A 27,102-nucleotide genomic window follows, 5' to 3' on the forward strand; every position below is an offset into this window, starting at 1 on the left:
GGCTGCCTATGGTCAGGATGAGGATTTAGCAGGGATGCCTCAGGTCAGGGGAACAGTAGTCACTCACTGGTGGAGGTAACCTTGCCAGGTGTGTATGCTCACGGATGAGCCGATGGGCCGTGGGGACAAAGGCAGGTGTGGTGGGAAGGAACTGGAAGTGGAAGGAGGATATTTGGGGCAACTCTGGATGTTTTCTTAGAAGCAGCTAAGTATTGGTGAAATTATTAAGGCCACTCCACATAGTTAAAAGGGAGGTTTATTTTGTGGGGTAACTTAGAAGTGAAGGGATAGTTTACAGGGTCTGGGAAAGGTGTAGCGCAGTCCGGCGGTGTTCTCTGGAGAACTCTGCTCGGTCTACCTCCAGTGTCCAGGGTCCAGGAACCAAGAGAGCGGCACATCTGGATCTCAGGTCTTCAGGGTCCTCTCTCGGCCCCGCCTTGTAGGCGTGACAGTTACCGAACGAAGCCTCAATGGGGGTTGGAACTTCCAGATCAAAGCTGGCACTACAGCTAAGTGTGTGCTCTTGAGCAGAAAGGGGCAGAGGTGGGTGGTGAGCTTGAACAAGGCAGCATGCTTTGGGGAGGCTCCATCTTCCGCCTTCCATCCTCCCTCTGTGCAGCTGGCTCTGGGCCTCCACCTCTTCTCCATCCACCCTGGGATTCATCGTCTATTATGTAGCCTGCCTTTACTGACCGTCACTGGCAGCCAGGGGTGGATCCTGATTTGAGCTGCTTCCTGGGAGCACTGGCTCCGAACTGTGGGACTCATACCTGCTTGGTGCCATCCCTGAGCTGAGCATTTTTTCAGGCAGTCTCTTTGGACCTGTGACATGCTGAGGTGGGCACTGTTCTGGGTTCACAGGGGAGACTGCTGAAGGGCATGGTCAGAGGGCACAGTGAGAGGACGCTGTATAGACTGTTAGACTCCTGCACTCCCAAGTCCGTGCCCCACCCCCTTTTTAAAGGAGTCTCACTATGGAAGCCACATTGGTCTCCAGCTCACAATCATCCTGCCTTAGTCTCCCAAGCATTGGGATCACCATGGTGCCTTTAAGGTCATGATGTTGAGAGACGTGAAACACTGGTACCCACCAAATCCATCACTGTCATGAAGGGCAAAGCAGAAAGCCTGAGGAAGAGGGCTGGCCAGCAGGGACATGAGGAGAAAACCTCCAGATTCTCACCCAGTGAATGACTCCATTCTTTAAGGCTGCCCCCCACCCCAACCCACCCCCAGTTGTAAAACTTCCTGTTAGGAAGGTGCTTTCGACAGAACATAATATCACATCTAAGAGGAGCTAACAGCAAGAGCATTTATTCAAGTGTGAACAATTCAGAAGTCAGTGGTTGCAGGTAGGCTGGCTCAGAGTCAGCAGTCTCGTTCCCTCCTGATCACAGGATGGCTGCCAGAGTTCCAAGTTTCATGTTTGCACCCAGCAGCACCTAGACAGAAAGGGAAGGGGAAGGCCAGGAAAGGTGCCAGCACATCTCTGGCGAGGGAGCGAAGCAGCGGGGCTCTGAAGCTGCCCTTCTAAGTCCCATGCCACTGAAAGGGGTTCACAGGTCTCACGACTGCAGCTGCTGTCCCCTCCCCCCTTTCTTATCTGTAGGGCCTCTATGTCCCACTGACAGACTAAGCTTGGGGCTTTGGAAACCACTCCTGACAGCCCCATGCCCACACACGGTTTACAGTTCTATCTGTGATCTCTGACTGGTATGGATGGGAGCTAGCCGCCCCTTCCTTCCTCGTTCCTCCATGTGTCCACAGCTGCTCAGTCTTCCCGCTGTCCCCCACTGCCACATCAGGACGCGTGGCAATCCTGTCACCCCATTCTGCAGCCTTAATAATAGTCCCTCAGTGTAAAAACTGAGTATGGACACAATTCTCTGTTTCCTGTGGGTACGCAGGTACATTTACAAGTTTTTAGAAAAGTCCACACCAAGCCATCACGGTGGCTGCCCCTGGGGAAGAGGAAGGGAACGGGATGGAAGCAGGTGGCCAGAAGGGACTCCGGCTCTAGCAGCGGTGCTCTGGTTCTTAAAAAGGAGGATGTATTCATGTTCGCTGTGTCATTAAACTTTAATTTGAAAAAATTCCCATTCATTTTCAGCCAATTATGCTGGCTCTGTGCTCGGCTGTGCTTGCGTGTTTGTGCCCAGGGAGGAAGAACATTTACTTTGTGTGTGTCTGTGAATGAAGTGCAGCCATTAGAAAGGAGATTAAAAAGAAATGTAGCAAACAAAAGCCAAACAAAACGGGGGAGGCGGCAGTGAAGACTCATTCACAACACTAATGGAAATCAAAGAAAGAAACCCGAGAGGAAAGCCACAAGTTTCTCAGGAGAAAGCTGGGTGTGTGGAAGACATGATGGACAAACAGAGTTCTGCCTCGTCCCTGCAGTGAACGGCACAGCATTGTACTGATGTCAGTTTCCCCCGATTAATCTCGGCATTCACAGTATTTGACAAGTGGCTTTTAAAATCCGTGTGGAGGAGTGAACTAAGACAGCTGTAAGGGAGTACGGTGAAATGTGGCATTTTACTTAACAGATATCAAAAGGTGGTAAAAAGCAATGGCAAATTAAAGTCTTGTGCTGACAGGAATAAACAGATTAGTTAAAAAAAATACCCCCCCCCAAAAAAAAACACAGGGGCCCCCGCAGCCCCCTAGCAATGGGGCCTCCTCAGTCTAGAGAAGCATCCCATCAGAGCGGCAGAGAAAGGATGAACAAGCCGATCATTCTATTGTGTTCCGATAATTGGCTGTCCATTTTGAGAAAGGTTAGATGCTGTCTCAATCCAATCAGAAATACATTCCAGATACAAGAAAGAGCCAAGAACAAAAACTGTGAAACCATTAGAAAAGAATAAAAGGTCCATTTAAACCAAACATGATATATATTCAAAAAGGAATAAAGGAGATTGAGGAAATGCATTAGATCAAAATTGGTAACTTCTGTCTAACACAGGAGTCTACAAAGAGCTGAAAGCCAGAAAAAAATATTTGTCCAAAATGCACAAAAGCTTACTATCCAGATTACATCAGGACATTGTACAGGTCAATGAAGAACTTAATGCAAAAACAGGTAGTTCAGAGCGGCAGGAATAATAAAAATGCCCAATGTACACACGAAAACCTCACTGGCAAACAGGAAAATACAAATTTAAAAAGGGATTTAACTTTTCACCCATCCGATCGGCAAACACTGACAACTGCTCCCGGTGTGGGGATTAGTCAGCCTCTGGCTAGATGCTTGCATGGTACAGAAACCATGGAGGGCACCGGTGAAGTCTGCTAAAATTGAAAATGTGCAGACCCAGCATCCTACCTCTTCATCAGTGCCAAGAAAAGGATGCTCAGAACAGAACAGAGACAAAGAACCAACTAAATGTTGGTGGAGCCTGGAGATGGAGAATGTGAGAACTGAGGAATACATGCTCCACTGTGTTAGAGGACAAGAGCTTTCGGAATCTGCATGGCTGTGTTGTAAAGATACCAGAGCGCGTCAAGATGCAGCCTCCGGCAAGCTCTCAACACAGTGGACTCCTTCAAAGCACCCGCATGGATTTCATGCATGCCCTAGAAACATGCACAAAGCTGTGGGGGAGGAGGAGGTGGGATATAGGACTTTGGTAGAGGTGACAGCAGCTGGGTCCACGCCATTCCACCTCTAAAAGGGAGAATGTATTCAGGCTTTGCTTGCTTAATTAAAGTGTAATTTGGAAAGATTCTAATTTGTTTTCAGCTAATTATGCCAGCTCTGTGTTCGGCGGTGCTCGTGTGTTTGTGCCCAGAGAGGAAGAACGTTTACTCTGTGTGTCTGCAGAGCAAGCTCGCTGATTAGTGAGTGGTGGAGATGGAGAGCACGGGTCAAGCAAGCAGGAGCAGAGGGCTGCTAGCAAAACCTTAAGTACCTAAGAATAAACCAAGAAATAGGCAAGACTGTCTGTCACCAGAGGAAAAACACCAAACTTCTAAAAGGCAGGAAGATGCCTGGAACTGGGAGGCACCGTATGTGTTACAAGATAAAGATGCCCATTTCCCTCAAATTCATCCACAGATCCCCTAGAAATCCCAGCAAGGTTTTAAAGCTTGAGCAGCTGGTTCAAAAATGTAAACTGTATGACAACATACAAGACCAAGATGAGGCCACAAAACTAACAGAGTGGATTGCTCTGGCTGTTATCAAAGCAACTCCAGGGAGCAAACGGATGGCTGGAGAGGAAGAGCCATGCTGGACACAGCTGGGAGTGAGGCAGAATCACTGGAGGGGAGGACAGCATGGCCAGTACGTTGTATTGGAAAACTTAGTCATCCATTTTGAAATGTATCAAAACTAAACACCAATACACACTCTAATAAACTTCGCCTGCAGTGATGTGTTAGATGTGAGAGCTGGAAAACAATCATGTGATACAAATGTAAGAAAGCAGCAGGAAGTCTTCAGTGGAAAAATATTTGTAAGGCTGGTGAAGGGAAGACCTTCAGAAGGCAAAGTAAGAGTCTAAATCTGACTGGATGTAGCGGCCTGTAGCTCTAACAATTGGAGAGGGAAGCAGTGAGATTAGAGTTCAAGGTCATCCTTGGTTATACAGTGAGTTTGAGGCCAGCCTGGGCTACATGAAATCTTGTTTCAAAAATCAAAATCAACCAAAAACTCAAACAGTGGATACCCTGGCCTGGAGAGTGTTTCTAGAGCCTGTGTCTTGGAGTTCTGTGTGCTCTTTCTGACTGAGGAAAAACCGGAACTTCAGGATCATGGTGTTTGAAAGGCAAACAGAACACAGGTGAGTATGACCCAGGTAGACAGTAAATGAGACAAGTACAGCCTAACGCCCATGACTGGGCCACATCCGTTCCACATCCCCTCACCACCGCTAAGATGTATGTTTTCTGAAAAGACATCCCTGAAGCTCTGCACAGAGGCTTCCTGGAGGAGAAGGCCCCAGTCTCAGGTGGCAGAGACAGCAGCTGGGTCCACGCCATTCCACCTCTAAAAGGGAGAATGTATTCAGGCTTTGCTTGCTTAATTAAAGTGTAATTTGGAAAGATTCTAATTTGTTTTCAGCTAATTATGCCAGCTCTGTGTTCGGCGGTGCTCGCGTGTTTGTGCCCAGGGAGGAAGAACGTTTACTCTGTGTGTCTGCAGAGCAAGCTCGCTGATTAGTGAGTGGTGGAGATGGAGAGCACGGGTCAAGCAAGCAGGAGCAGAGGGGACCCGCCATCCAGAGCTGCAGGAAAACCCTGCAAGAGGACTGAGGATTAAATCCATCAAGGAACAAAAAGCAAGATGACCCAGAGAAAGCAGCCATCTTCTCCAGAGGGACAAGATGCCCTGGGCTGGGAGGGTGCATGGAGCACACAAGAAAGGGAGACTGATTTCCCTCAGGCTTATCTGTGAGTTCAGTGTAACTCCAACAAAAGTTCTCTTGGAAATCGATAAATTTAAAATTCGTATGGTAGGACTAAGGTGCAAAGCAGCTCTGCACAGTGGAGAGGGTGAGTTGGTCCTGCTCTTACCACAGCCTAGCAGCAAGCCTGGGAGCAGACAAGCAGAAGACCAGGGACGGCCTCACAGTTACCCGACCAGTGGGGTGGTACCAGGTAAAGGGAGCAGGCTTAGATGATACCATCGACATTCTACAAAAGAGTAGAGTGATGACATTAGATGATAAGATTCCTGAATACGGAATTTATTCCTTATACATGACATAGACGTAGATTTACAAACTATATATAAACATATATATGTAAACTATAAATGCCAGAGAAGAAAATACAGGAAAAATGCCTTGAAATTAATATAAAAGAAGGCCTCTTCTTTTTTGTTTTTTTAAAGACAGGGTTTCACTGTGTAGCCTTGGCTGTCCTAGAACTCACTTTGTAGACCAGGCTGGCCTTGAACTCTCAGGGATCTGCCTGCCTCTGCCTCCCAAGTGCTGGGGTTAAAGGTGTGTGCCACCACTGCCCTGCTAAAGAAGGCTTCATAAGGTTGCCAAAAGAAGATGTAAAAGTAAAACCAACAGATGACTGTTATCAAAACTTTAATTTTTTTCTAAAAGCAATTCAACTAAATGGCAAAAGAACTACAATGTAGAAAAATACTTGTCACTAATGACAAAGCATTAGTATATAAAATGCATGAAATAGATAAAGAACCAGAAACCAATGAAAGATAAAATATCTTGAAAGAAAGAAAGAAAGAGAAGAAATGGGCAAGATGTGGTATCATACCTATAATCCCAGTGCTGAGTGAGACTGAGGTTGGAGGACCCTGAATCTGAAGCTAGGATGGGGTACCTTGTCTCAAATAATGGAAGAAAGAGAGAGAGAGACGGGAAAGAGGAGGGAAAGAAAGGGAGGGGGAGGCAGAGGCAGAGGGAGAGAAGCAGGAAGGACTTGGCCACACAATCCAGAGAGGGAACTAGGAATGAAGGTAAACAAAAGCTCCAGCTGTGGCATGGCAGGGCACACTAACCCGCGACAGTCTTTTTACCCATCCAACTGGTGAGATGTTAAAGTTGGAGAGGTTCTGGCAGGAGACTGTAGCTGTTTTTATCTGAATTCAGGACGTGTCTTCCCTGTGGCCCAACAGTTCCAAGTACTTGTCCTATAGAAATACGTGTATGTGAGCAAAAAGGGACTAATGAAGGGTACCCTCAGCATGTTTGTTATGAACACCACCAAAGGCATTTCCACAGCCAACCAACAGGAAACATTAAAACGGAAGGGGACATGCTTGTTGCGGCTGTGTGCGGCCAGCTGTGTGGAGCACTGGAGTGAATAGAGATGCAGACAGCCACTCGAGGTGAGTCCTGCAGGGCACACAGCATAGAAAGCACCTCCAGTGGACACCACCTGCCTATGTAGACAGACCAAAGAAAGAACAGACATGTTGGAAAGGGCACAAGCAAACACTAGACAAACAGAGGCACTAATACCAGCTCTCCCCTGAAGGTGTACGGACCCAAGGCAGAGGCTAAGGGCCAAGTAGGGATGCCCCATCTGTAATGTGGACTGTATTGAAAAGAAAATGTATTTGTGTTTTACTTGTATAATTGAAATTTAATTCAAACATTCAAATTCATTCCTTGTCAATTAGCTGAGAATGCACGTGTGCTGTACTCTCATTTGTCTGTCCAGGGAAAAAGCACGTTCACTTGGTGTGTGTCTGTGAATGCAGCACAGTGATTAGCAAACTGATTAAAATTTGGAAAGTGAAATGAAAAACTGGGCAAGTTTTTCCATTCACGAAAGCAACAAAACTAATAAGGTGTTCAGGAGTCAAGCCATTAAGAAATGTGGAGGATGTCTGCGACCTGCGGGGCCAGCTTTTATTAGAAGGTATTAAAAGCAGAGCAAAACCACACCAAACAAGGGAGACTGACCACGGGAGACGGCGCCGCAGTGGCAGATGGGAGAAGCTGATGGCATCCTAATGACGCTATTTTCCCTCCAATGCAGTCTCACTTAATAAGGTTTTTTTTTCCCCCATGGAACTTTGACAAGCTAATTATAAGATATATAAAAGTAAACCAGCAATATAACAAGGTGATTTTTTTTAAAAAGAATGGAGGGCAGGGTAAGGGTACTTACCGTATCAGGTATTAAGACACTTTTCAAAGCCTTGCTCATTAAAACACAGCCTTGGCTCACAAAAGCACACAGTGATCAGCAGCCTGAAGAGACGAGTCACAGGGTCTGGTTGGAAAGTCGGGCGGGACTGTGAGAGATGTTCAGCAAGCTTGCTGTCCGTGGGACTCCAGCTCTGTCACATCACACACAAAAATGTGCCTCAGATGGAGTAATCACAAAAGCACAGCAATGACCCCGGAGAGTTGTCTGCCCCTGGGGAGGGTCCTGTCTCCAGGTCATACTAGTGCAGTGAGATAGGCCCCCGATGGGTCGCTCTCAGAGTGGACAGGGCTCCAGGAAGACAGCTTTCTATCTACTCTACCTCCCAGCCTGTTGTGTCTCCTCTCCTCTGTCTGTCTCTGACTGGTCCTGCCACCCTGGCTGCAAGTCTACAATCATCTCCTGTCACTAGTGTGGTGTTGGCATGACCAGGTGTGTCTTCTCCAGCTTTCCCTCCCTCCTGGAGGGAACACAGAACACTGCATCTTGTGAAGGAGATGAAGTTCATGTGAGGTGGTGGATGTGAACCTAGAGTTCACAGGATGGGTGAGGAGAGACTACTTTTTCTTCATCCAGTCACCCAAATGGCTGCCTCCCAGATTTAACTGCTCCAATTCCCCCTTTTGGCTCTGCAACAGTCATACTTTTTGGTTGATACAAGAATACATGTTGACTTTTGGAATTCCAGTCTAAGGCACAGAACACTGGCTTGGCACCTAAAGAGTTCAGTCTATTGCACACAAAATATTAAGACATGATCCCAGCCACAAAACAGGACCAAACTGGTACTAATTAGACATGCAGGCAGGATACAGGGCAGATAAAAGCTCCCAAAAGAACATGGGATCATATCACTCTCTAAAAGGTAAATAATTGAGTTTTGCCCACATTTGGTCATATACACATTATTGCTCCAAACTAATTTATCTTCCTCTGCACTTGATCCTAGCCCCCTTGGGAGCTTATTTCAAATAATTGTCTCCATCCCTAATTGTTCAATGACTCTGGCTCCACATCCCAGAATATCCATGGACCAGCTTTGCTCTTTCCTTCAAGATGAAGAAGAAAAAGGCCAGGGCTCTGTTTCTCCCTTTCTCTCCACAGCTCCTCCCTGTCTGTCTGCCTCTGGATTCTACTTCTGTCTTTCCTGGGGTAAGCCTCTGGCACAGGATTGCCCCTGACCCAGAATATGCTCTGCTGGACTTCCCCTCTTGGTCTGGAGCATGTTTCTGCCAGAGCACCCATCAATATGGGGCACTCTACACCGATGAGCATGACTGATTCTGTCTTTCTCCTCTTCTGCTCCAGAAGCCCTACTCACTGCACGGTGTGCCCAGAGAACCCACGGTGTTAGGCATACTGCCAGGAGCACAGCAGAGGACACTGGAAGGTGTGGCTGTATACACTGGCTAGTGAACAATGTGCTCACCTTTCCTAGCCTCACCTCTACACCCCCATCTTTCACATCTCCAAGTTTTCCTTCTTGATTCCTTAAAGGACTTAGTGACAGTCTCATGCCCCACTTGCATGTCAACGTCAATCCCCCCTTTATGTTCCTACAACTCCCCCTAAATGCTCTTTTAAGGCCACTACAAGTCAGCTAATCCTCAAATCCAATGGGGAAATTCCTGTCTTATCTGATTGGGATTGCTGCCACATTTGACAATGTTGATTACTTTCTCCTTGAAACTCTTTACTACCCTGGTTGTCATGGCAACCCCCTCTCCTAGTGGTTTGCTGCATCTCTCAGGTCCTTTCCTGTCTGCCAGCTCATCAGCTCCTTGAATGTTTCTAACTCCTGGTCTTGACCTAGGTCCCGTGCCATCTTCTCCACATGCTCCCTAACAAATCACTTTTTCTGGGTCCCCATTACAGAGTGGCAATGACTCCAGGCTAGTTGTGTCTTTCTTCAGTCCTCAAGCTAGAGTTCAGGTGTCACCAGGCCCACCTGTCTTTGTCCCCAATACCCTGGCCATATCTGAGCCACTTTCCAAAGTCTCTGACTGTCTTGTAATACTGTGTTCCCCAACCCAGAAGTTTGCCACCCACCAGGACTCCACTCAAGACACCAGGGCCACTCCAGGCCTGACCTTCTAAGTGTGTGTGCATGCCAGAATGTATGTGTATGTATGTGAGTGCAGGAGCCTGAAGAGGTCAGAAGACTCAGCATGGATGGGTACTAGAAGCTAAGTTCTTAACCATGGAACCTCCTCTCCAGCCCCAGCCTGACCTCTTAATAACAGCCAACCATTCTAAGTACGTCTAGTTTCTGTCTACCAGAGGTTCTGACCCACTCCTCTGAAACCCTACTGGTCTAGTTGAGAGCTGTCTCTCATATAATCTCCTGCCTTTGGAGAGACCAGATGCTTATAGGAAATCAGAGATCTGGGGCTTTCTATATCCCTCACTCCTCACATAGCTCTAACACCTATGAGACTTCCTGGTAGAAATTCTCATGTAGTTTTGGTGGAACCTGGGCTGGTCTACTATGCAGAGGACACACTACCAAGTCCCATAAGGCATGCATGCCCATGCTCAGGCAGTTCAAGGGACTTTGACTTCTGTCAAGGCTGGAAGAAATGGTTACAACTCGGTATATGCCGTCTAGGAGAGACCTAGCAACTCCAGGCCGTGCCCTTGTCCTCATCCCTGTACTTCTCACCACTCTCCTTGCTTTGCTTCTCCAGGTCTCCTCTCTCCCCTGTGAAACAGGCCAGCGGGCTGGCTGCCTCACTGCACGCTGGTGGAGGGCTGTAGTGATCAGACGAGACAGTGGCCATGACCCCACGACATACATTATGCGGAGCTGAGCCCACACGAAGGCCAGGGAACATTCCCTGAGATCTAGACCGAGTAACCAGGACTGCTATGTCATTTCTTCATTCCTTGTCAAGATACAATGTCTCTATGACAAAAAGAATCTATCTGAATCTCCATTTCAGACACTGGAGTTGAGACAGACAATGATTACTCTGCCCCTACCTCGACAGCTGTCTGTTGCTAGGCGCCCAGAGCTACGAAGAGTGATAAGATACGACCCCGGCCACCAGGCAAGAAGAAGCCACAGCTAATTAAGGCTGCAGTTAGGACCCACAGGGCAGATGAAGGCTCCCTGAGAACATGGAGATCAGGTTCCCTGCACAAAGGAACATGAGTGCAGTTTGCTCTTTCTACCAACACAACTAATCCCCTCACCTCAACACTTAATCCCACTGCTCTGGGGCCCTCTGTGTCTGCCCCGACTCTGCAGGAGGGCTGGCCCAGCCTTCCCCTGTCCTGGTGTGGCCGGGGAGCAGGGGTGCCTTCCTGGTGCTGGAGCCCCTGCAGCCCCCTTCTCCCTCCTCACAGCCACATTAGAGGTCGACTGTCCCCCACCTGGGGGACTTCTGCCCTGTCCTCAGAGCTGTGCGGCAAACTCTTTGTTGGCTCTCTGGAACCTATGTGCTGCTGTGGTCTCTTCCAATGGCACCTTCTCAGTCTCCTTAGCAGGATCCATGCTGTAACTGCCCTTGTGTGCCAGCCACAGCTCAGCTCTGGGCCTGGTTCCTGTGAATCTGTCTGCACCTGTGTGTATGTCAAGCCACAGGTGTCCTCGTCACTCTCTACTTTATTTTCTGAGATGGGACCTTTGGTTGGAGCTCAAAATTTGCCAGGCTGACAGGCAGCAAACCCCACCGATCCTCTCTAGTCACCTGGTGTGTGCTGCCAATATCTATCTTTGTTTTTTTATACAGGGCTGGGGATTGAACTCGGGTCCTATCAACTAAGCTCTGAGGTGGGTTTAGAATAGGGCTCTCTTTGTAGCAAACAACAGATCAACAATCTGAACCTTGGCTTCAAACAAGCCTTCTCCTCTTGCCCAGTTCTGAGTTTAGCTATTTCTGATTGATGATGACATCTGGAGCTATGTTCTCAAAGAATGTGCCACTTGGACAGAGACCCAGAAGACTAAGGAAGGTCTGACTGGAAACAATGACAGTGAACACAGAACAGCATTTCAAGGTGAGAAAGCCGTTAGAATTCTGCCAGGAGATAATGTGGAGAGACGGCTCACCTACTTTGCCAATGTGGATGGATCCATCTAGTTGGCATCCACCAGTCTGTAGGCATCCAATCCTGCAAGGAAACATTACTCAGGGGCCGAAAGAGTGTTAACCCCACCCCCTCCCTCACCTGTACCAACCTACCTGAATGGTCTGCCAAGACATTTCACCACAAGCAGCAGAATCATCTCAGCCAGTTCCTGGCAAATTCGCCTTCTTGGGGATACAGCTATTTCGATCCCTCCATGTTCCAAATGTGGAGGTGACAAGTCTGGGGTCTCCATTTCCCCATCAGCACTGTCACCCCTGAAGATGTGATGTTAGCACTGAAAAGGAACTGGGGAGAACCTAGTTCAGCGGCCTCCCTCTGCAGATGGGGGACAGGCCTGGTGAGTGGTGGTAACTCCAGCAAGTCAGTGGAGAAGCATTCTCACTGGGGAGATCAGGATGAGGACTTTACCTATCTAAGCTAATCTCGATTGAAAACAGTACGGGGGTTGGAGTGATGGCTCAGCAGTTAACAGCAGTAGCTGCTTTTGCAGAGGACCTGGGTTCGGTTCCTGATACCCACATGGCAGCTCGCAATTGTCTGTAACTCTTGTTCCAGGGGATCCAGTGCTGTCTTCTGGCCTCCATGGGCACCAGGCACACACACGGTGCATTACGTACATGAAGGCAAAACACAGGGCAGGGAGATGAGGATTTAATCAGGAATCCGCTACCTCCGGCCTGCCAGGTGCTTGCCTCATAGGCTCTGTACAGAAAGGGATGCCAAGCTGTATGCTTTTTGAGGTTCTTCTCAAACGACTAGTCTGGAAAATAATCCTTGTCACTTCAGAGCTGCCAAGAGGAGTCTTGGGAGGTGATTTTCTGCCTTCTAGGAAGACCAGTCACCTAGTGCCCTTAGGAGTCTAGCATTGCCTGACTTGAGCCACACCTATTTACCCCAAAGCCACAGACCAACAGGTACTGTGCCAGGCCTGGTCAGCCAGGTTCTGTGACTGGTCAAGTGACAAAGCCTCTAGGATTAAGGGTCATGCAGGACCTTGATGATGCAGCTAAGGCGTGGGAACCCGGGAACCGCTGAAATGTTTTGTCTGTCTCCTCCCTCACGGGCCTTCCACATCTGCCTTGGCACTTCTGCATGCAGACGTAAAACTCAAGCTGATTCCTCTAGTGCAAAATCCTTTGATTAAATCCTTCATTGCCTTAACAACTTTTAGCCAGCATTTTTTTTTTTTTAAACTAAAGTAACAAGAGTAAAGGTCACCAATCTCTCACAGGAGATGGTTCTGGAAATGGTAAAGACTTCTTCCTTAACTAATAAATAAATGGGGCAACAGGCCTCAAGGAACATGAACAGTGAAGAACAAAGTCACATGCCAAGTGGTGGGGAATCAAGCCCAGGGCCCTACAATCTTCTGTGTCTCGCTGCCTTTTTTTGGAAGGCTGTCACCACTAGCATGGGACAGGGGAATGGCAGCATGGGCAAGTTGTCCAAGTATGTGCTCTCTACAACTGCCCAGGGCAAGTGAGAGGCCAGAACTACCCAGAGATTTGTCTTTAGGAGGGTCTTGTTCAAGCAGATCCGACAAGGCACCTCACACATGCCCCTGCACTGGCTGCTCGGAAGAGACAGAGCCTAGTCAGAGACATGGAGTGCCCTCCCACTGACGAGGGAGTGCCATCGGAGACTACTCTGAGACTGATGCTAATGGCCTCCACTTTAAGGGGAGGAAACTACGGCTGGGGTGGGGGGATGTGGACAGGTGCAAGTCACAAAGGCCAGCCTAAGACCCAGGGCTCCTTGACTCCTCCTAGCAGGGTTTTTAGCCTTCTCATCCACTCATGGCCCTAGTATTCGAGTCCCTTCCCTAGATTCCCCAAAGAGACAGGCTGCTATGGACCCTCCAGCTATGTGGCTTGGCCTGACCCAGAGGGACAATGCTGGTTCCAACATACCCGTTCACCCAGTACTGCCACGCTGAACTCACCAGGGCCACTTCGGAGCCCTTTCTCCTCACTCCCAGTGAGCTACACACCCCTTCGGGATGGACGAAGCCTAACTCACAAACTGCTTACTGTGATGGCTCCTCGTCAGCTGGCAACTGGAACTCTCAGGACGGTTTTGGGGGCTTGCTAGCAGCAATTCAGCTTTAAAACCCTCCCCTTAGTGCCCCCTAATTGTCACTGTTCTAGGTTTAAACAGACTGACCTTTTTCCCCAGAAGCTTTCTGGGGTCTGTTTCTAAGGCAGCCAGATACTAGTGGTCCTTCATTTTACTTTGCAGTTCAGTCTCTATCTGTAGGCAAGATGCTGGATTAGATGGTGACAAGCAACATCTCATGTATCACTTCACTGCTCAAACAGTCACACTTGATCTCCAGGTCTGAAAGCCGGTCCTAGTCTGCATCAGCTCCTTCCCGAGACCCTTAGAACCCTGCCACAGTGCCTAGCCATGGGTCTCTAGGATGACTTGACCAGTAAATACTCTCCCCTTTTTCTTTAGTCTGGAGGACACTGTGACAGTGGAAACTGTCCACTGTGGTCCCAGGGTCTCACCACACGAGACTGACAAAAACTGGAGAATAATAGGGCAGGTCTCCTGAGCAGGACTCATGGGCCATGCCCTCCAGGGACTCAGTTGCTAAAGGAACTCTGCCATAGCTCAGCAACAGTATGCATGACAGCTGAATGATGGATGGGCTGTAGACACGCTCTCAGCACAGAGAAGGAAGAAATGAAGTTCCCCGCCACAGGTAGGGTCTGGGCACACATGGCACACTGATCAAGGCATATGCAGGCAGCTCCCAAGTACTCTGTCGCCAACTCAGTCCAGCTACCTTCCTCGGCTGGGCTCTCCCATCAGCCTAGGATTCAAACAGTAAAGACTCCCAGATCACCAGGGCTGGGAGAACTGTATTTGTTCCAAAGACCACATTTTTTTTTGATCAGGAACTGACAGCGGAAGCAGGACACCTTCTCAAAGAGTCCCAGTGGCAACAGAAGTACAGTGTGGGGCCCTCGAAGACCTGGGCCCTTCTGCACAGGAAGTGTCTTCTTTTTGTTTTCCTGGAAGATCGTTCAGGAAGAGGGATAGCATCCTAGGTGATGTAGGGAACCCTGTGGGCAGACAGAACCCTCAGGTGGCAAGCACCCTGAGAAGGATGGGCTATCAGCACCCTACTGAAAGGACCACAAATCTCTTGGAGGGAAGCCTATACGTGACTCTCGAGCACAAGATCTAGGACAGAAAGCTGCTTTCCAACGGAGAGCAAAATAAGCAATGATCTTGGCTTCATTTCTGATCCAGGTGCCTCCACAGGAGAGGGACACAAAAGCCTCTGTCTGTTTGTTTTGTTTTTGGAATCTGCAGTTGTCTGTTTTGCTAAGTCTCTCCACTAGGCTAGAATCATGAGGTCCTGGAGTGTCAGGCCTGCGTGTCCTGAAATCCCCGGCAAGCCTTGTACAGGGGCTCTGTGCTTGTTGAACAAACTGGCCTTTCCCTACGCCCAGCTCCTCAGCTTGTCCGGATGGCTCTGCAGAATCCCGAACAGCTACGCACAGTAAAGACCTCAAGAGGTAAGAGCAACATGGAAGCAGACCGACGTCCCCAGAATGATCACTGCCGATTTTCAAAGGAAACCCTTCTAAAACAGACACAGCTTTGGTCATTTGATTTTGTTTTGTATTAGATAGGTTCTCACTCTGTAGTCTAGGCTGGCAATCCTCCTGCCTCAGCTTCCTAAGTGCTAGGATTATAGGTGTGAACCACTACACCTGGCTCTTTGGAAAGTTATAATCAAGAAGAGGAAAGCATGGGCCAGCAATATCAGGAATGCAAAATAAATAAATAAATAAATAAAAGGCAGAACAGCAGAGGTAAATCCAGTTTTCCCACAACAAAGGAGAAGTCTAGGCAGGTCACCATGAACTTCCCTAACGTCACCAAACCATCCTCCAGCATTATCTTAGCAACCCTCACGAGAGCTCCCATTTCTCAGGCAGTGCTCCTATTCTGCATTTTGAGAGGGAGGAGACTTGGAGGTGATGCCCAACACAGGGTCGTGACATGCTGCCACAACTGAGTGTCCCAGGTCACAGCCACAGTTAACACACGTATGTCTGCAGCAGAGGACTGTATCCCCTCGTGCTTCTAGCTATCACTGAGATATGCTGGGTGGATGGCAAGCCTTATTTATTTCTCCAGATGAAATGCCATGAGGGGTTTCACTTATTTTTACTTCAAAAGCAGCACCATAAAAATCCTTGATTAGAGAGAGCCCCAGCTGTCCCAAGTTGTTTATCAAGGGATCCATTACTAAAGTCTTCTATGGAGCAAACAGTTTCAGGCGGGAAGCCATGGGAGCTGAGAAGTGCAAATGTCTCATCTCTGAAAACTTTCAGACTCCCTCCTGTTCACCGCCTGGACTACCCCTGCCCCTCCCCCAACACCACCATCTGCTCGCCACAGAACAGATCAAATTCTCTAGCTAAGGTGCTCTGGCGCCAAGGACTCAGCCGAGTATTTTACCCTGCCCCCCACCAACTCAGAAATCCAACACCATGACCCAAATGGACTGCAGCCACATAAAATCACGAAGTAAAGTTTATAAAGCTTTATTAAACATTTCAAACAGCTGTAGAACGAACACACCAGGAGAAAAAAAAAAGCTTTACAACAGCAGTCCAAGTGTTTCCCAAGTGTGGCCTTGAAGTCCCACTCCCCAGATGCTTGCTTCCAGTTCTGTGCCTGGCCCATCATCCTCACTCGTACACAAGAGGACATTTCCGACTGGAAGAACAACCATGCTGATCCCCAGTGGGCAGGGGCCAGGAGAAAGTCTCATTTGCCAACACTTGTTACTGAAGCGCAGAGAAAACAGAACAAGTACCCAGTCAACAAGTCTTCCTGTGTATTCTTCCTAGTGGACAGTCTACGTGCACAAACGAAGGGGCTCCTGGCGGGAGGATGATGGCCACTGCTCCCTGGGTCTTGTCTGAACCACCGTGGAGTCCACTGTGCTGGTCACTCTGCAATCCCCATGCTAAATAAAAACTGCAGCGGACCTACTACAGCTAGCTACTACTACTAAACCTCAAAACCAGAACACATTCAGTAAAGCTTCTTCACAAGGAATATACACATGTATTTGTACGTGTACACACACACACCCCCACACACACCCACACACACACACATTCTCACATGCATGCGTGCACACATACACAGAGCACATCAAAAAATACCCAAACACCTATCAAGGGAATCATGGCTGCTATGAAACACATAATACTTTCCCGTCACTCAAGGGGGATCACTGGGTCTACAAGAACACTGCACACCTCTCTCCTGAAAAGCATGCACTGGAGCCCAGAGGCGGCTCCCTTAGGACGGTTGAGAGAGGCAGGAGGAAGAGCAAAGGGAGAGAGGCTGGGCTGGAAAGCCAGAGCCTAGACACCCAAGCCAAAGAACAATGTCTCTCCATTGCTTCTCTCTTAAAAATGAGGCAGAGAAAATACTGGAGGTTTATGGACAACAAGCAATTGAGACATGATTCCGTCTCACCTGCTCGGCAGGGAAAGAAGGATGAAAAAGCGAGGCTCTCGGGCATCAGCAATCTCTTCAAATTTGAGATAAGTGCAAAAACAAGCCCTGTCTTGGACAGGTGTTCCCCCAAAAGGAAAGGGGTGGGAGAGAACCAAGGGGAAACCAGGGAAAGGGACTGAGGAGGGAGGAGGAAGATCCTGATGAGGAAGATCCTGATGAGGAAGGGTCATGGAGGTGACAATGAAACTAGCATTGTCTCTGCCCAGGTCATACCAAGGGTGGTTGACCAGGATGGGTGTAGAGTCCCCACAACGATGAGCAAGGGGGTGGGCCAGTCCGTCATCCGGGACCCAGATGGTGACAGAACACACAACCATAAGACCACCCACGACTACAAGACGCTACAACAGAAGCACCGGTCAGTGCCATTATTCACATTGTAAGGATAAAACATCACAGGCCGAAAGGCTCCATCAGGAATGCGGCACCCGCAGGGTTGCGGGATTTGAAACTCCAATGCTTTATGACCTATGTCAGTACCTCCCCTCCCGTCTTCTGCTTCCTTGGAAAGCTATTTCGGCAGCTATTAGGTGCCCACAACGCCAGGGTCGTGGGCGGACTCCGGAAGTGGGGAATCGGAGCAGTGGTACAGGAAACAATTCCCCCAGCAGCTATAACAGATGAGGAAGAGGGCTGCCAGGAAAACCAAGGCACATATTGTGCAAGGTTTCCGCTCCAGAAGGAAGCTGAGCAGGTAGAAGCCCATGAACATGGAGTGGCTGAACCACAGAGCGGGGTTGAGGGGCTTGGGGATGAGGAGGACGGGCAGCAGCCACTGGAGGCAATACATGATCTCTGTCGGGCAGGGCCTTCACCAAGGCTGCCAGGCACCGCTGCAGGAACCGACCTAATGGGAGCCAGCAGGCACAGGTGGCTACCCTCCGTTTTCTTCGACTCTCTCTCCAGGAGCTGAGCCGCTGTGCTCTCTGGCTGTCAGCCTGGGATCACCAAGGCAGCAAGGATCCTGAAGAGAAAAGTCAACACAACAAAGAACAGACAGACAGACAGACAAAAAACAAAACAAAACAAAAAAACAACAAAAAACAAACAAACAAACAAACAGGAACAAAATGTATACTTATTTGGGAAAATGGATCATGGTTAACAACAGCAAATGTGAATGCCCTTTCCTCCCCACCCACCCATGAATATCTACTCCTATCCAAATTACTAGTTTAAGATAGCCTCCTGGGGTGTGTCTTCCCTGGGCTTCTACTGGAGGCTCCCAGGAGGGCACGGTCCCCACAGTGGACTGGCTTTGCCTGGGCCCTGCCCAGCAGAGATCATGTATCGCCTCCTGGGGCTGCGGCCCGTCCTCAAAGGTCCCAGACCTCACAATACCGCCCTGTGGTTGCCACAGGACACCATGAACTGAGTGTTGTGCCCCCATATGGTAAGAAATGGTTCTGTATCTAGTCTCACATCTGCAGTTTCAGAGAGAATGTCAAATTACAGCAGTTATCTGTGAACTGCTAACCTGGAGATGCCAGACAGCAGATCCTCAGATCCTGGCAAGATATGGGAAGACACAATAAAGTGGCGCCAAATATTTTAAGATGGCAGCCTGGGCCATGCTTGCTTTTTTCAAATAGCCCAGTATCATTCATCCAAACCAGCCAACTCCTTTGAAAGTCAATGTTAAAAAAAAAAACAAAAACAAAAAACCCCAAAAAACAAAAACCACAACACTTGGAACACTAAACCTTCATCTGTTACTGACATTGAACAGAACTGGGTCTCTATAAGTTTTTAATCAAAATTAATATCCTGTCCACATAGGGGCAAATACATTTGGCCTCTGTGGCAAATAGTTCGGAGGCAATTTGGTCTTTCCACCCAAGCCGCGCTCCACTAGAGATCTGTAAGATCACACTAAGCAAGGGGCACTCGCTTTACTTTGAAACTAGGCAACAGTAGCCATATTAAGACACAACCCTTGGCGGCTATAGCAAAATCCTGTTCTGTGCTCCAGCCGCGAAGCAAACTGGTACAAAGAACCACCGTGGCTCAGGCAGACCTACTAGAGATTGGGGGAGGGGAGCACAAGACAGAGATTGATATCATCTGTCCCACAGAAACTAGTCCCAAATACATCTGGACCACTTCTTCATAAATCTTGCTCCTTTGGCACACACAAAGGGCATCAATCTTCCTACATCTCTCCCAGAGTAGATACAACCGCTTTAGCTACTAAGAGCAGAGCGCTGTTCCAGCTCGGGAACGTAGCCACCACCGCCTGCTGGGCAGAGCGGAGAAGCAACAGCCAGGAAAGTGGTACAAGATCAAGGACTCTCACAAAACAGTTGGCATGAGTTTAAAATTCACTGAATATTAGAGTACTGAGAAAGGGGTATGCTTTTTGCCGAGATAGATAGCCTTCCGTAATTTCCGCAACCGTATAGGAGGTATATTTTGGCGCGGCAATGGTTCCGCGGCTAGAATTTGCAGACCTGGGCGTGTCTAGGCTTGCACTCCTACCCTCACTCTACACTCTAGAGCCATGACTCCCCTCCATTTTACACCGAATTTCAAAAGCAGGCCGAGCAGAATCTTCTGGAAGGGTGTTACGAGCGAACTCGAGAGGTGGAGGTCGGTGTGGAAAGAACAGACGGATTTTTTTTTCCCTCTCCTGGCGAATGAGGAGCGCCCCCCGCCACCCCTCCTCATCGACAGCCCCCCCCCAAGTGCGCATGCGCACTTCGGTGGCAGGAGGGTACTTAAGGCACGGCCACCGGGGCTGCGGCAGTGCGCCCAACAGCGGACTCTGAGACCCGCGGACTCCGAGACCCGCAGACCTCGGCGAACCCTTGCTCGACTCGACCACCCACTCTCGGAACCATGGCCGCAGTGGCAGCAGCTTCGGCAGAACTGCTCATCATTGGCTGGTACATCTTCCGCGTGCTTCTGCAGGTGAGTGAGTATATGCCCGGGCTTTGGGTGGGAGAGGGCCCCTGAAGCGCGCCCCGGACCCCTAACCCCCGTCGCGATTGCCGCCTTCCCAACCCATCCTATCCCAATTGTCGCGATTCCTGCCTACCAAAGTGCCGCGGTGGTACTATTTGTCCCTGCCCGTTCCCGTGCCCACATCCTCGCACAGACCCTGTGCCCAGTGCGCCCGCGCCCGGCCGGGAACAAAGACTCAGGGGTGCGGCGGTCGCCCGCTGCGGACGATCCCGACCTACGCGGTAAGAAACACCCGCTACACTCGACCCCAGGAGGGAGGCGGGGCACTTTGCGTGCTGTGAGACTTTACAGTTCGCACAAAAAAATTTTTTTGCCTTAAAAAATTGCGCATTGCGGGAATTTTTCTTTAAAAAAATACACTATATACATACACTTGTGGGGTGGGATGAAAATTAAGTCAGAAAATGCCACTTTTCAGGAAAAAAAAAACACCCAACAAAAAGAATCTCAATAAATCAGGAAAAAAAGGTAAAGGGGAGGAAATAGACAAAATGTGCATTGCAGGAAAAATAAACCAGACAAAAGCACTTGGTAGGAAAAAAATTCATTTAGATAAAGAGCATTGGAAGAGAGACAAAGGGACACATTGAATAAAACAATTAGAGGAAAATGCCCTTCGCAGGAAAAAATAGAAAGGGAAAGAGAGCTTCCAAAAAAAAAAAAAGAAAGAAAGAAAAAAAAAGAAAAAAGAAAAAAAAAAGGACAAATCATTTTATGGAAAAAAGAGCGCGCGCAAAAGTGCTTTTCTTAAAGCCAAATTGGAAGAAGGCGCTTTGTGCATAAAACCATCTACCCCGAGAGCTCCCTTTGCAGGAAGAGTTCCCTGCTAAAGGAATCCTTTGCCAAAGGAATCGCATATTTCCTTCAAGGTGTTCCTGGAATGCTGCATTTACTGGGTAGGATTCGCTTTTCGAAATCCTCCAGGGACACAGCCCATTGCGAGAAGTGAGGTATACCTAAGTTGTGGGTCCAATCAGCTTGCAGCCATGCAGCTCTCAGCACAGTTGGAAAAGCTCCAGCTGCCCTGACTCGTGGACAAGCTGGGCCACGCCCGTCACTCCAGGCTACACTGGACAGACGGGCGGGGCCGGGGGCGGGGCCGGGCGGGCACACAGCAGGATCAGCAAGCAGCAGTAGCAGCAGTACTACACTGAGTCATGGGTGCTTCTCTAAGGGTGGGTCCTGGATCTCTCACCGCAGGTGTTCAGGTACTCCCTGCAGAAGCTGGCGCACACGGTGTCCCGGACCGGGCGGCAGGTGATGGGGGAGCGCAGGCGAGCCCCCAACTGAGGCCCCAAATCCCAGCCCTGGGCGGCCGTGTCATCAGGTGCTCCTGTGCTTCTCGACCCGCACAGGAGCCAATGCCGCGCAGGAATGGGGGGTCTCCTGTGCTCCCTCGTCAACGGAGCACCTGCCAAGGTCAGTGAGGGGCCGGTAGGCCCCCGGAGAAGCAGCACCGTCAATGATGAAAATATCAGTCCCCTTCCCAGCCCCTTTGCCCCTCCCACTATCGGCGGGTGGGAGAGGAGGGGGAAGAGGGGAGCAAACCCTCGAGATCTGGGCGTAGGCACCACATTCTGATCTGGACTAAGTCGGAACAGCACCATCTCAGCCACAGAAGAGATCTGACCACAGAGATCCAACACCCCACCAACCAGCAGAATGGACATTCTGACATCACCAGCTGAAGCCCTGAATCTCAGTGCAGAAGAGAAAACATCAACTGCGTGCCCCATGGCGGGACTGGAGGGCGTGGATGAGGGAGGAAGAGGGTTAAGAAATTCAGAGGGGCCCTCTCACTGTCCCTTGCCTATGGCACACACATTTCTGCCTTGCTCCCTCATTCCCCTTCCTTCCAAACACCTCCCCAAAATGTGTCACTTGATTCGGACCCATTTAAACAGTAACTGAATCCCACCTTCACCAAAACGCCTTCTCCGACCCCCGGGCCTTCACTGATCTTGCTATCCCTGATCTCACGCAGCAGTTGTGATTAATATTGTGGTAGTCGCTAATTGTACTGGTTTAAGTGTGCATTAGTTGTGTCTCCCCAGCTAGACTGTAAGCTCCTGGAGATCAGGGACCACCCTCCCCAAAAAATAAAAAATGGACTCTCCTGTCTTGTACAGTCCTAGGACCGTGCAGGGCAGTGGGGGGTGCACCAAAAAGTTCCTTTGTGGCTTCTTTTGCGACATCGTCACATGTCTCTAAAGCTGGGCAATGAACCCATTGGGGAGGGGCACACCACTTGGGAAAAGGGGTAGGGGGACAAGAATGAACGAAGACTCTCTTGCATGCCTGCCTCATTTCAATACTGTCCTGAGATAAAGGACTATTTCTCATCCCCAATCCAAAAAGTGTTAAAGGGACATTTCCCCTTCCCCAGGATGATGGGTACATTTACTTGGTGGTCCTGAGATAAGGCACCATGGCAGGTTATCAATTTGGAAAGGAAGAGAAAGTAAATGGGAATGGCCCTCTAAATGGGATCCTGAGGACCGTGAGGGCTGATTTGAGACTATAAAGCTATACCCCAGAACTCCACCCAGGAGCCTCAAGAAATAATTGCTGGGCAGGAAGAGGGGGGCTTGGACAAAGATGTGGCTTGGCAACTCCTTCACCCAGTTCAATGCTCCAGGCCCCAGGATTGCTCCAAGGTCATCGTGTCTGGCTTTTCCAACCCTCCAGCTGGACACCCCCACCCCCATCTTTAACGGCCTTATCAGGTCCCTAGCCTGCACTTTCCCCTCCCATTGATTGCACCAGGAAGGGTGGGCTGGCCGATTAGTTCTCCTCCTTGGTTAGCCATGGCTCTTCTTCCAAGTGTCAGCTGACTGCCTCACTAAATAGGCCTGCCACCTGTTAAACTGCAGCTCCATTTTTTTCATCCCTGTCACTGCACACCTGTTCCTATGCCAATACTAAGGGAATGAGTTGGAAGGCCATCAACCTCTCCTGCTACTTCCTTAAATCCCTTAGTCATGGTTGTCACATCACAAATACTCAGGCACACAAAGCACCTTGACCCCCTTGAACCTTGATCATGTCTCTATCCCCTGAGAAAGCCTGATGTTCAAGCCAATCATTGGCACTTTTGAAGATACTTGTAATTTCATTCAGCACCAGGGAATTACAGGGGTTGGTAGTGAAGAACTTGGTGTGGCCTAGGCTTTACCATCAAATCAGCTTAGGCTACCCAGCCAGGTTGCTTTTTGTTCCCTACCAAGATCCAGATGAACCCATGCACATCAGAGACAGTCAGAATCCACAGGATTTGGATGTGGCGTGCATTCTAAGACTCCATCTTCCTCAGCAGGGTGAAGACAACTACTGTCAAGGCTTGAAGTTTGGTCAAGTCCTTTGCCTCAGGGTTACACATCTGCAGTCAGTGCCTACCTCCTTATTGATTGGAAATTTCTGTCGTTTGCCATACTAAACCCATTGAGCCAGGAGTACATATTAACCCAGGTTCCCAATGAAGGCTGACTCTCCCCTTGGAGATTTGGAGGGAGGGGGGGAACTGTCACTCTACTACTCCATATGTTCTAATCTCAGCCCAAGCTGGATGCCAGCTGAGTTCACAAAGGCAGGCCAAAGCAGGGGGAAAAAAGTCTGGCTACTCTGGATATAGCACATTTTGAACCCCTCATCCCCAAGCCAGGAGGTAATCCCAGGGCTTTCCAGATGATCTTGGCAAAACTTTTTTCCTCCATCTACCCTCCAGCAGTGCTGAGTGTGGCGTAGTTAGGTGGACTTCCAGGCAAGGGTTGCTCTGACTATCCACTTTTTTCTCCCACCCCACACCCTGTCCTGACAGCAAACTAAACCCACCAGAGAAGACAGAAGGAATGTGTTCATGCCCCACCCTTGTGTTCTATCTGCAAGCCTGATCCAAACATACCTTATTTATAAAATGTTTCCACAAGCTATATACTATTAAAACATTTTATTCTCACATAAAACAACGGGGTGTGTTCTTTTATTGCAAAGCCCTTAGTACACAGAGCTACACATCCCTTTTTCCTAAAAAGGTTGCCACCTCCAAGCAGGGGCAAAGGCAGAGTGGATGAGTTGTGAGGGAAGTGAACAGCTTTATGGGAATCTAGCAACACATGAAGGTTCCAAGGACTCATAACAAAGAAGCTTATTTTTTTGGACTGACCAGTTCAAGTTCAGTAGAGTGGAGGTCACTGTGTACCCAAACTTTTAGAGATGTGGGTTCTAGGTGACTGCTACCTCTATCTGTATCGTGACTGAATTGTGATTGAGAGAAGGGATTCGTTAGAGGGACAGAACAGGGATTAAGCTTTTTGGCTTGGGTTACGGGGCCAGCCAAAGATAGCCTAATTACACCGAGGCTCTGAGGGAAACAGGCTTGCTGTTGGTCACTTCCTAGATATCTACTTTCAAACTTGGATCTCTTTAAGGAGCCAACATTCCAAAGGGAGAGTCTCAGCTGGCAGTTAATCTCCCCCAGGGGATTTAAACGTGTACACATACATAATACTAGTCTATCAAAGTCTCTTTCTCCAGGTGACCACCGACTTCTTCCACATGCCAAAGAGACACGTTTGCCAAAATCTTCTCTGGAAATGAACCTGTTCCCCTTCCACAGGGCTCATACCATGGCAGGATGCCGATTCCTGACCATTCCCAGGGCAGAGCCGGACAGAGAGGAAGGCAATACATGGCTCTTGGTAGACCCGGCAGTGACAAGCTTGCAATGGAATGTGTGTGTTTCAAAGATAGAGAACAAGAACAGAGGGCAGCCTAGCTCTGATTCCCTTTAGAAACAAAGATAAGAAGTTAAACTGTTTGGGCAGCAACTTGAAGATGGCCATTTTCAGATACAGAACTGATCTAGTCCCTGGAAACTGACCACGGTTCCAGAAACCCAATCTTTGAACAGGAATTCTTGACACTAATGAACCGTGATTTAAAAGAAACAAGTAAGCTTGATCTAACACTCGACATGAACACATAAAATGGAACTTTTTTGGGTCCTGGCTTTGGTGTTGAAGTCCAGAAGGCTGACAGGATGGTTGGACCATGTCAGGCAGGGCAGAGAAGCCGTCCCCAATACATCAGTTCCCTGAAAGGGACAAAAGAGGATCCGAACATATAAACAGAAAGAACCTATAAACCCGAACAGGTCCCAGTTTCCCAACTAAAAAGGGACATGAGACCTAGAAGGAACTTAAGGTAGTTTGGAAGGAGGAAGGAAAAATCAATTGTCCCCATCCCCCATTCTTCTTTTCCAGGCCAAGGCGAGTGTGACAGGCATTCCATTCCGTCTGCTGCCCTTGAGGGCCACTCCCCACACACTGGAGGAGAGGGAACCCGTGTCCAGAATCGATGAAAAGTTGGTGGGAGAAGGACCCGGGACCCGAGGCAGATGGTCACCCTATTACTCCAGACACCAAAGATAGGGTTCAGGGCCTGGCTCTCCCTTCTCCCCATATTTCTTCGGATGGAGAGAGACAGAGAAAAAAAAAGAAATAAAGAAAAAACAGAGACTGAAGTGGCGAGGGAAAAAAAGGGGCGGCTTCTTAGAAGCTGAGCCCCTTGCCAAGGGCCCGAGCAGAGGAGGTGTTGGTCGCACCCCGCGCTCCCAGCCCCATCTCCCGGGAGCTCGCTGACCTTGGAGGCCAGAGTGGTAGCCGGGAGTCCCCGAACCCCGCATCGGGACGGGAAGGGGACCCCCCGCCCCCCAGGCCCAGGTTGGGGCAAAGTGGGGCGGTCGCCTGACGCCAGACAAGGGTGCGCCCGCCCCCGGCCGCGCGGAAGGAAAGCCCCGGCGAGAGGCCAAGCGGCGCCTAAGGTGACCCTGGAGGGCCAACATGGCGCCGCGGCCGCGCCGAGGACCTCTCACCCCGCCCAGGCGGGCGACGCCACGATACCTGCGAGCCCCTCCATGGTGCTGCCGCCACTGTCGCCGTCGCCGCCGCCGCCTTCCTCCACCTTAGCTCGCCACCGACGCCGCAGAAGCTGGGGAGACGCCCCCTTCGTCTTCTAGTCGAGCGGCCCAAGGACCCCGCCCGGAGTCGGGCTGTCCGCTGCAGACGCCTGACTCACAAGCCCAAAGTGGGGCTACTCTAGGGCACTCTTCCCCTAGTATCCGCTACAAAAGATAGTTTATAAACTTTATATGGACTTGAATAAAATTGCGGGGCTCTGAGGTCTTCAAGCCCGAGGAATTTTTAGTCAGGCGCAGCTTGGGCAGCCCCGAATCTCTGGTCTATGGTCCTCCTTATGCATATGCAAGCAGATTGTGATCCTTACTCTTTAAGAGTCGGGCGGGCCCGCCTGGTTTAGTTACGCTGATTCCCAAGTTCTTGTAGCTTGTTGTGTGTGCACTCCGGGAAGACTTTTCGTGGCTCAGATTTGGCCCTTTCAACCATGGGCAAAGACCTAGGCTCAGAACGTGGTTCCTTCTGGGTGATGAAATGGCTCGCCCCAGGCTTGTTAAAGTTTGGATGAGTCAGTGTGTTCACTTACTAGCTAATTAGGCACGTTCCTGGGCGCATACTGTGCGCAGGCGCAATGCTAGGGGCTAAGTAGGTAGAATTAGGCTCCTGACCCCAATTTTCTCAATCAAGAGGTGAGAGTAAGTGTTGGAGGACGGGAGGGAGTGTCACCCAGTAATCACTGTATCTTAATACTTTTAACCATATCGGTACGTGATCAGGCATCGTGGGAAGCACCGTGAGGCTAAGTAAAGAGAGTTATGAGAAATTAGTGGGACCCTGGTGTCTGCAGAGGAGCGAGGAGGGTTGGAGCCTTTTTGGGCAGATTGAGTTTGTACATTCTGAGAGTGAAGGGGTCTTGTTCCAGAAGGGTGTGGGGGTG

The 27,102-nt window shown here is 49.5% G+C and overlaps 2 protein-coding genes across 12 annotated transcripts; one reads left to right on the forward strand and one right to left on the reverse strand.

The window, feature by feature from the left end:
• Positions 1-1,288: 1,288 nt before the first annotated feature.
• Positions 1,289-26,737, reverse strand: LOC114681858 (BLCAP apoptosis inducing factor). 8 transcript variants are annotated; one of them, XR_005091433.1, is made up of 3 exons: positions 11,690-17,573; positions 7,597-7,768; positions 1,289-5,640 (listed from the first exon to the last, which is right to left on the reverse strand). XR_005091433.1 is itself a non-coding variant. In XM_028855619.2 (2 exons), the coding sequence occupies exon 2, from the start codon at positions 18,077-18,079 to the stop codon at positions 17,816-17,818; it is 264 nt and encodes an 87-aa protein (XP_028711452.1). In that variant the 5' UTR covers positions 18,080-18,253; positions 26,154-26,271; the 3' UTR covers positions 16,283-17,815. The 8 variants fall into 8 exon arrangements, 1 of the variants encoding a protein (XP_028711452.1); XR_005091431.1 differs by having other exon boundaries at positions 6,479-7,768; XR_005091428.1 differs by lacking the exon at positions 1,289-5,640 and adding an exon at positions 26,154-26,737 and having other exon boundaries at positions 5,899-7,768; positions 11,690-12,015.
• Positions 19,973-22,423, forward strand: Nnat (neuronatin). 4 transcript variants are annotated; one of them, XM_028855615.2, is made up of 3 exons: positions 19,973-20,199; positions 20,387-20,474; positions 21,454-22,423. In XM_028855615.2, exons 1-3 carry the CDS (start codon positions 20,128-20,130, stop codon positions 21,678-21,680), a joined length of 387 nt encoding a protein of 128 aa, XP_028711448.1. In that variant the 5' UTR covers positions 19,973-20,127; the 3' UTR covers positions 21,681-22,423. The 4 variants fall into 4 exon arrangements, with proteins under 4 accessions (XP_028711448.1, XP_028711450.1, XP_028711449.1 ...); XM_028855617.2 differs by lacking the exon at positions 20,387-20,474 and adding an exon at positions 21,123-21,203 and having other exon boundaries at positions 19,975-20,199; XM_028855616.2 differs by lacking the exon at positions 20,387-20,474 and adding an exon at positions 21,123-21,198 and having other exon boundaries at positions 19,977-20,199.
• Positions 26,738-27,102: the final 365 nt, after the last annotated feature.

The sequence above is a fragment of the Peromyscus leucopus genome, chromosome 4, assembly GCF_004664715.2.
Source record: "Peromyscus leucopus breed LL Stock chromosome 4, UCI_PerLeu_2.1, whole genome shotgun sequence".
Lineage (NCBI taxonomy): Eukaryota > Metazoa > Chordata > Mammalia > Rodentia > Cricetidae > Peromyscus > Peromyscus leucopus.

Bases quoted from the DNA above. Each gene is read 5' to 3' on its own strand.
- Nnat (XM_028855615.2), top strand. From the start codon at position 20,128: ATGGCCGCAGTGGCAGCAGCTTCGGCAGAACTGCTCATCATTGGCTGG. The intron at 20,200-20,386 runs GTGAGTGAGTAT...ATCCTCGCACAG, and splicing joins TCTTCCGCGTGCTTCTGCAG to ACCCTGTGCCCAGTGCGCCC. The intron at 20,475-21,453 runs GTAAGAAACACC...CTCTCACCGCAG, and splicing joins GGACGATCCCGACCTACGCG to GTGTTCAGGTACTCCCTGCA.
- LOC114681858 (XM_028855619.2), bottom strand. From the start codon at position 18,079: ATGTATTGCCTCCAGTGGCTGCTGCCCGTCCTCCTCATCCCCAAGCCC.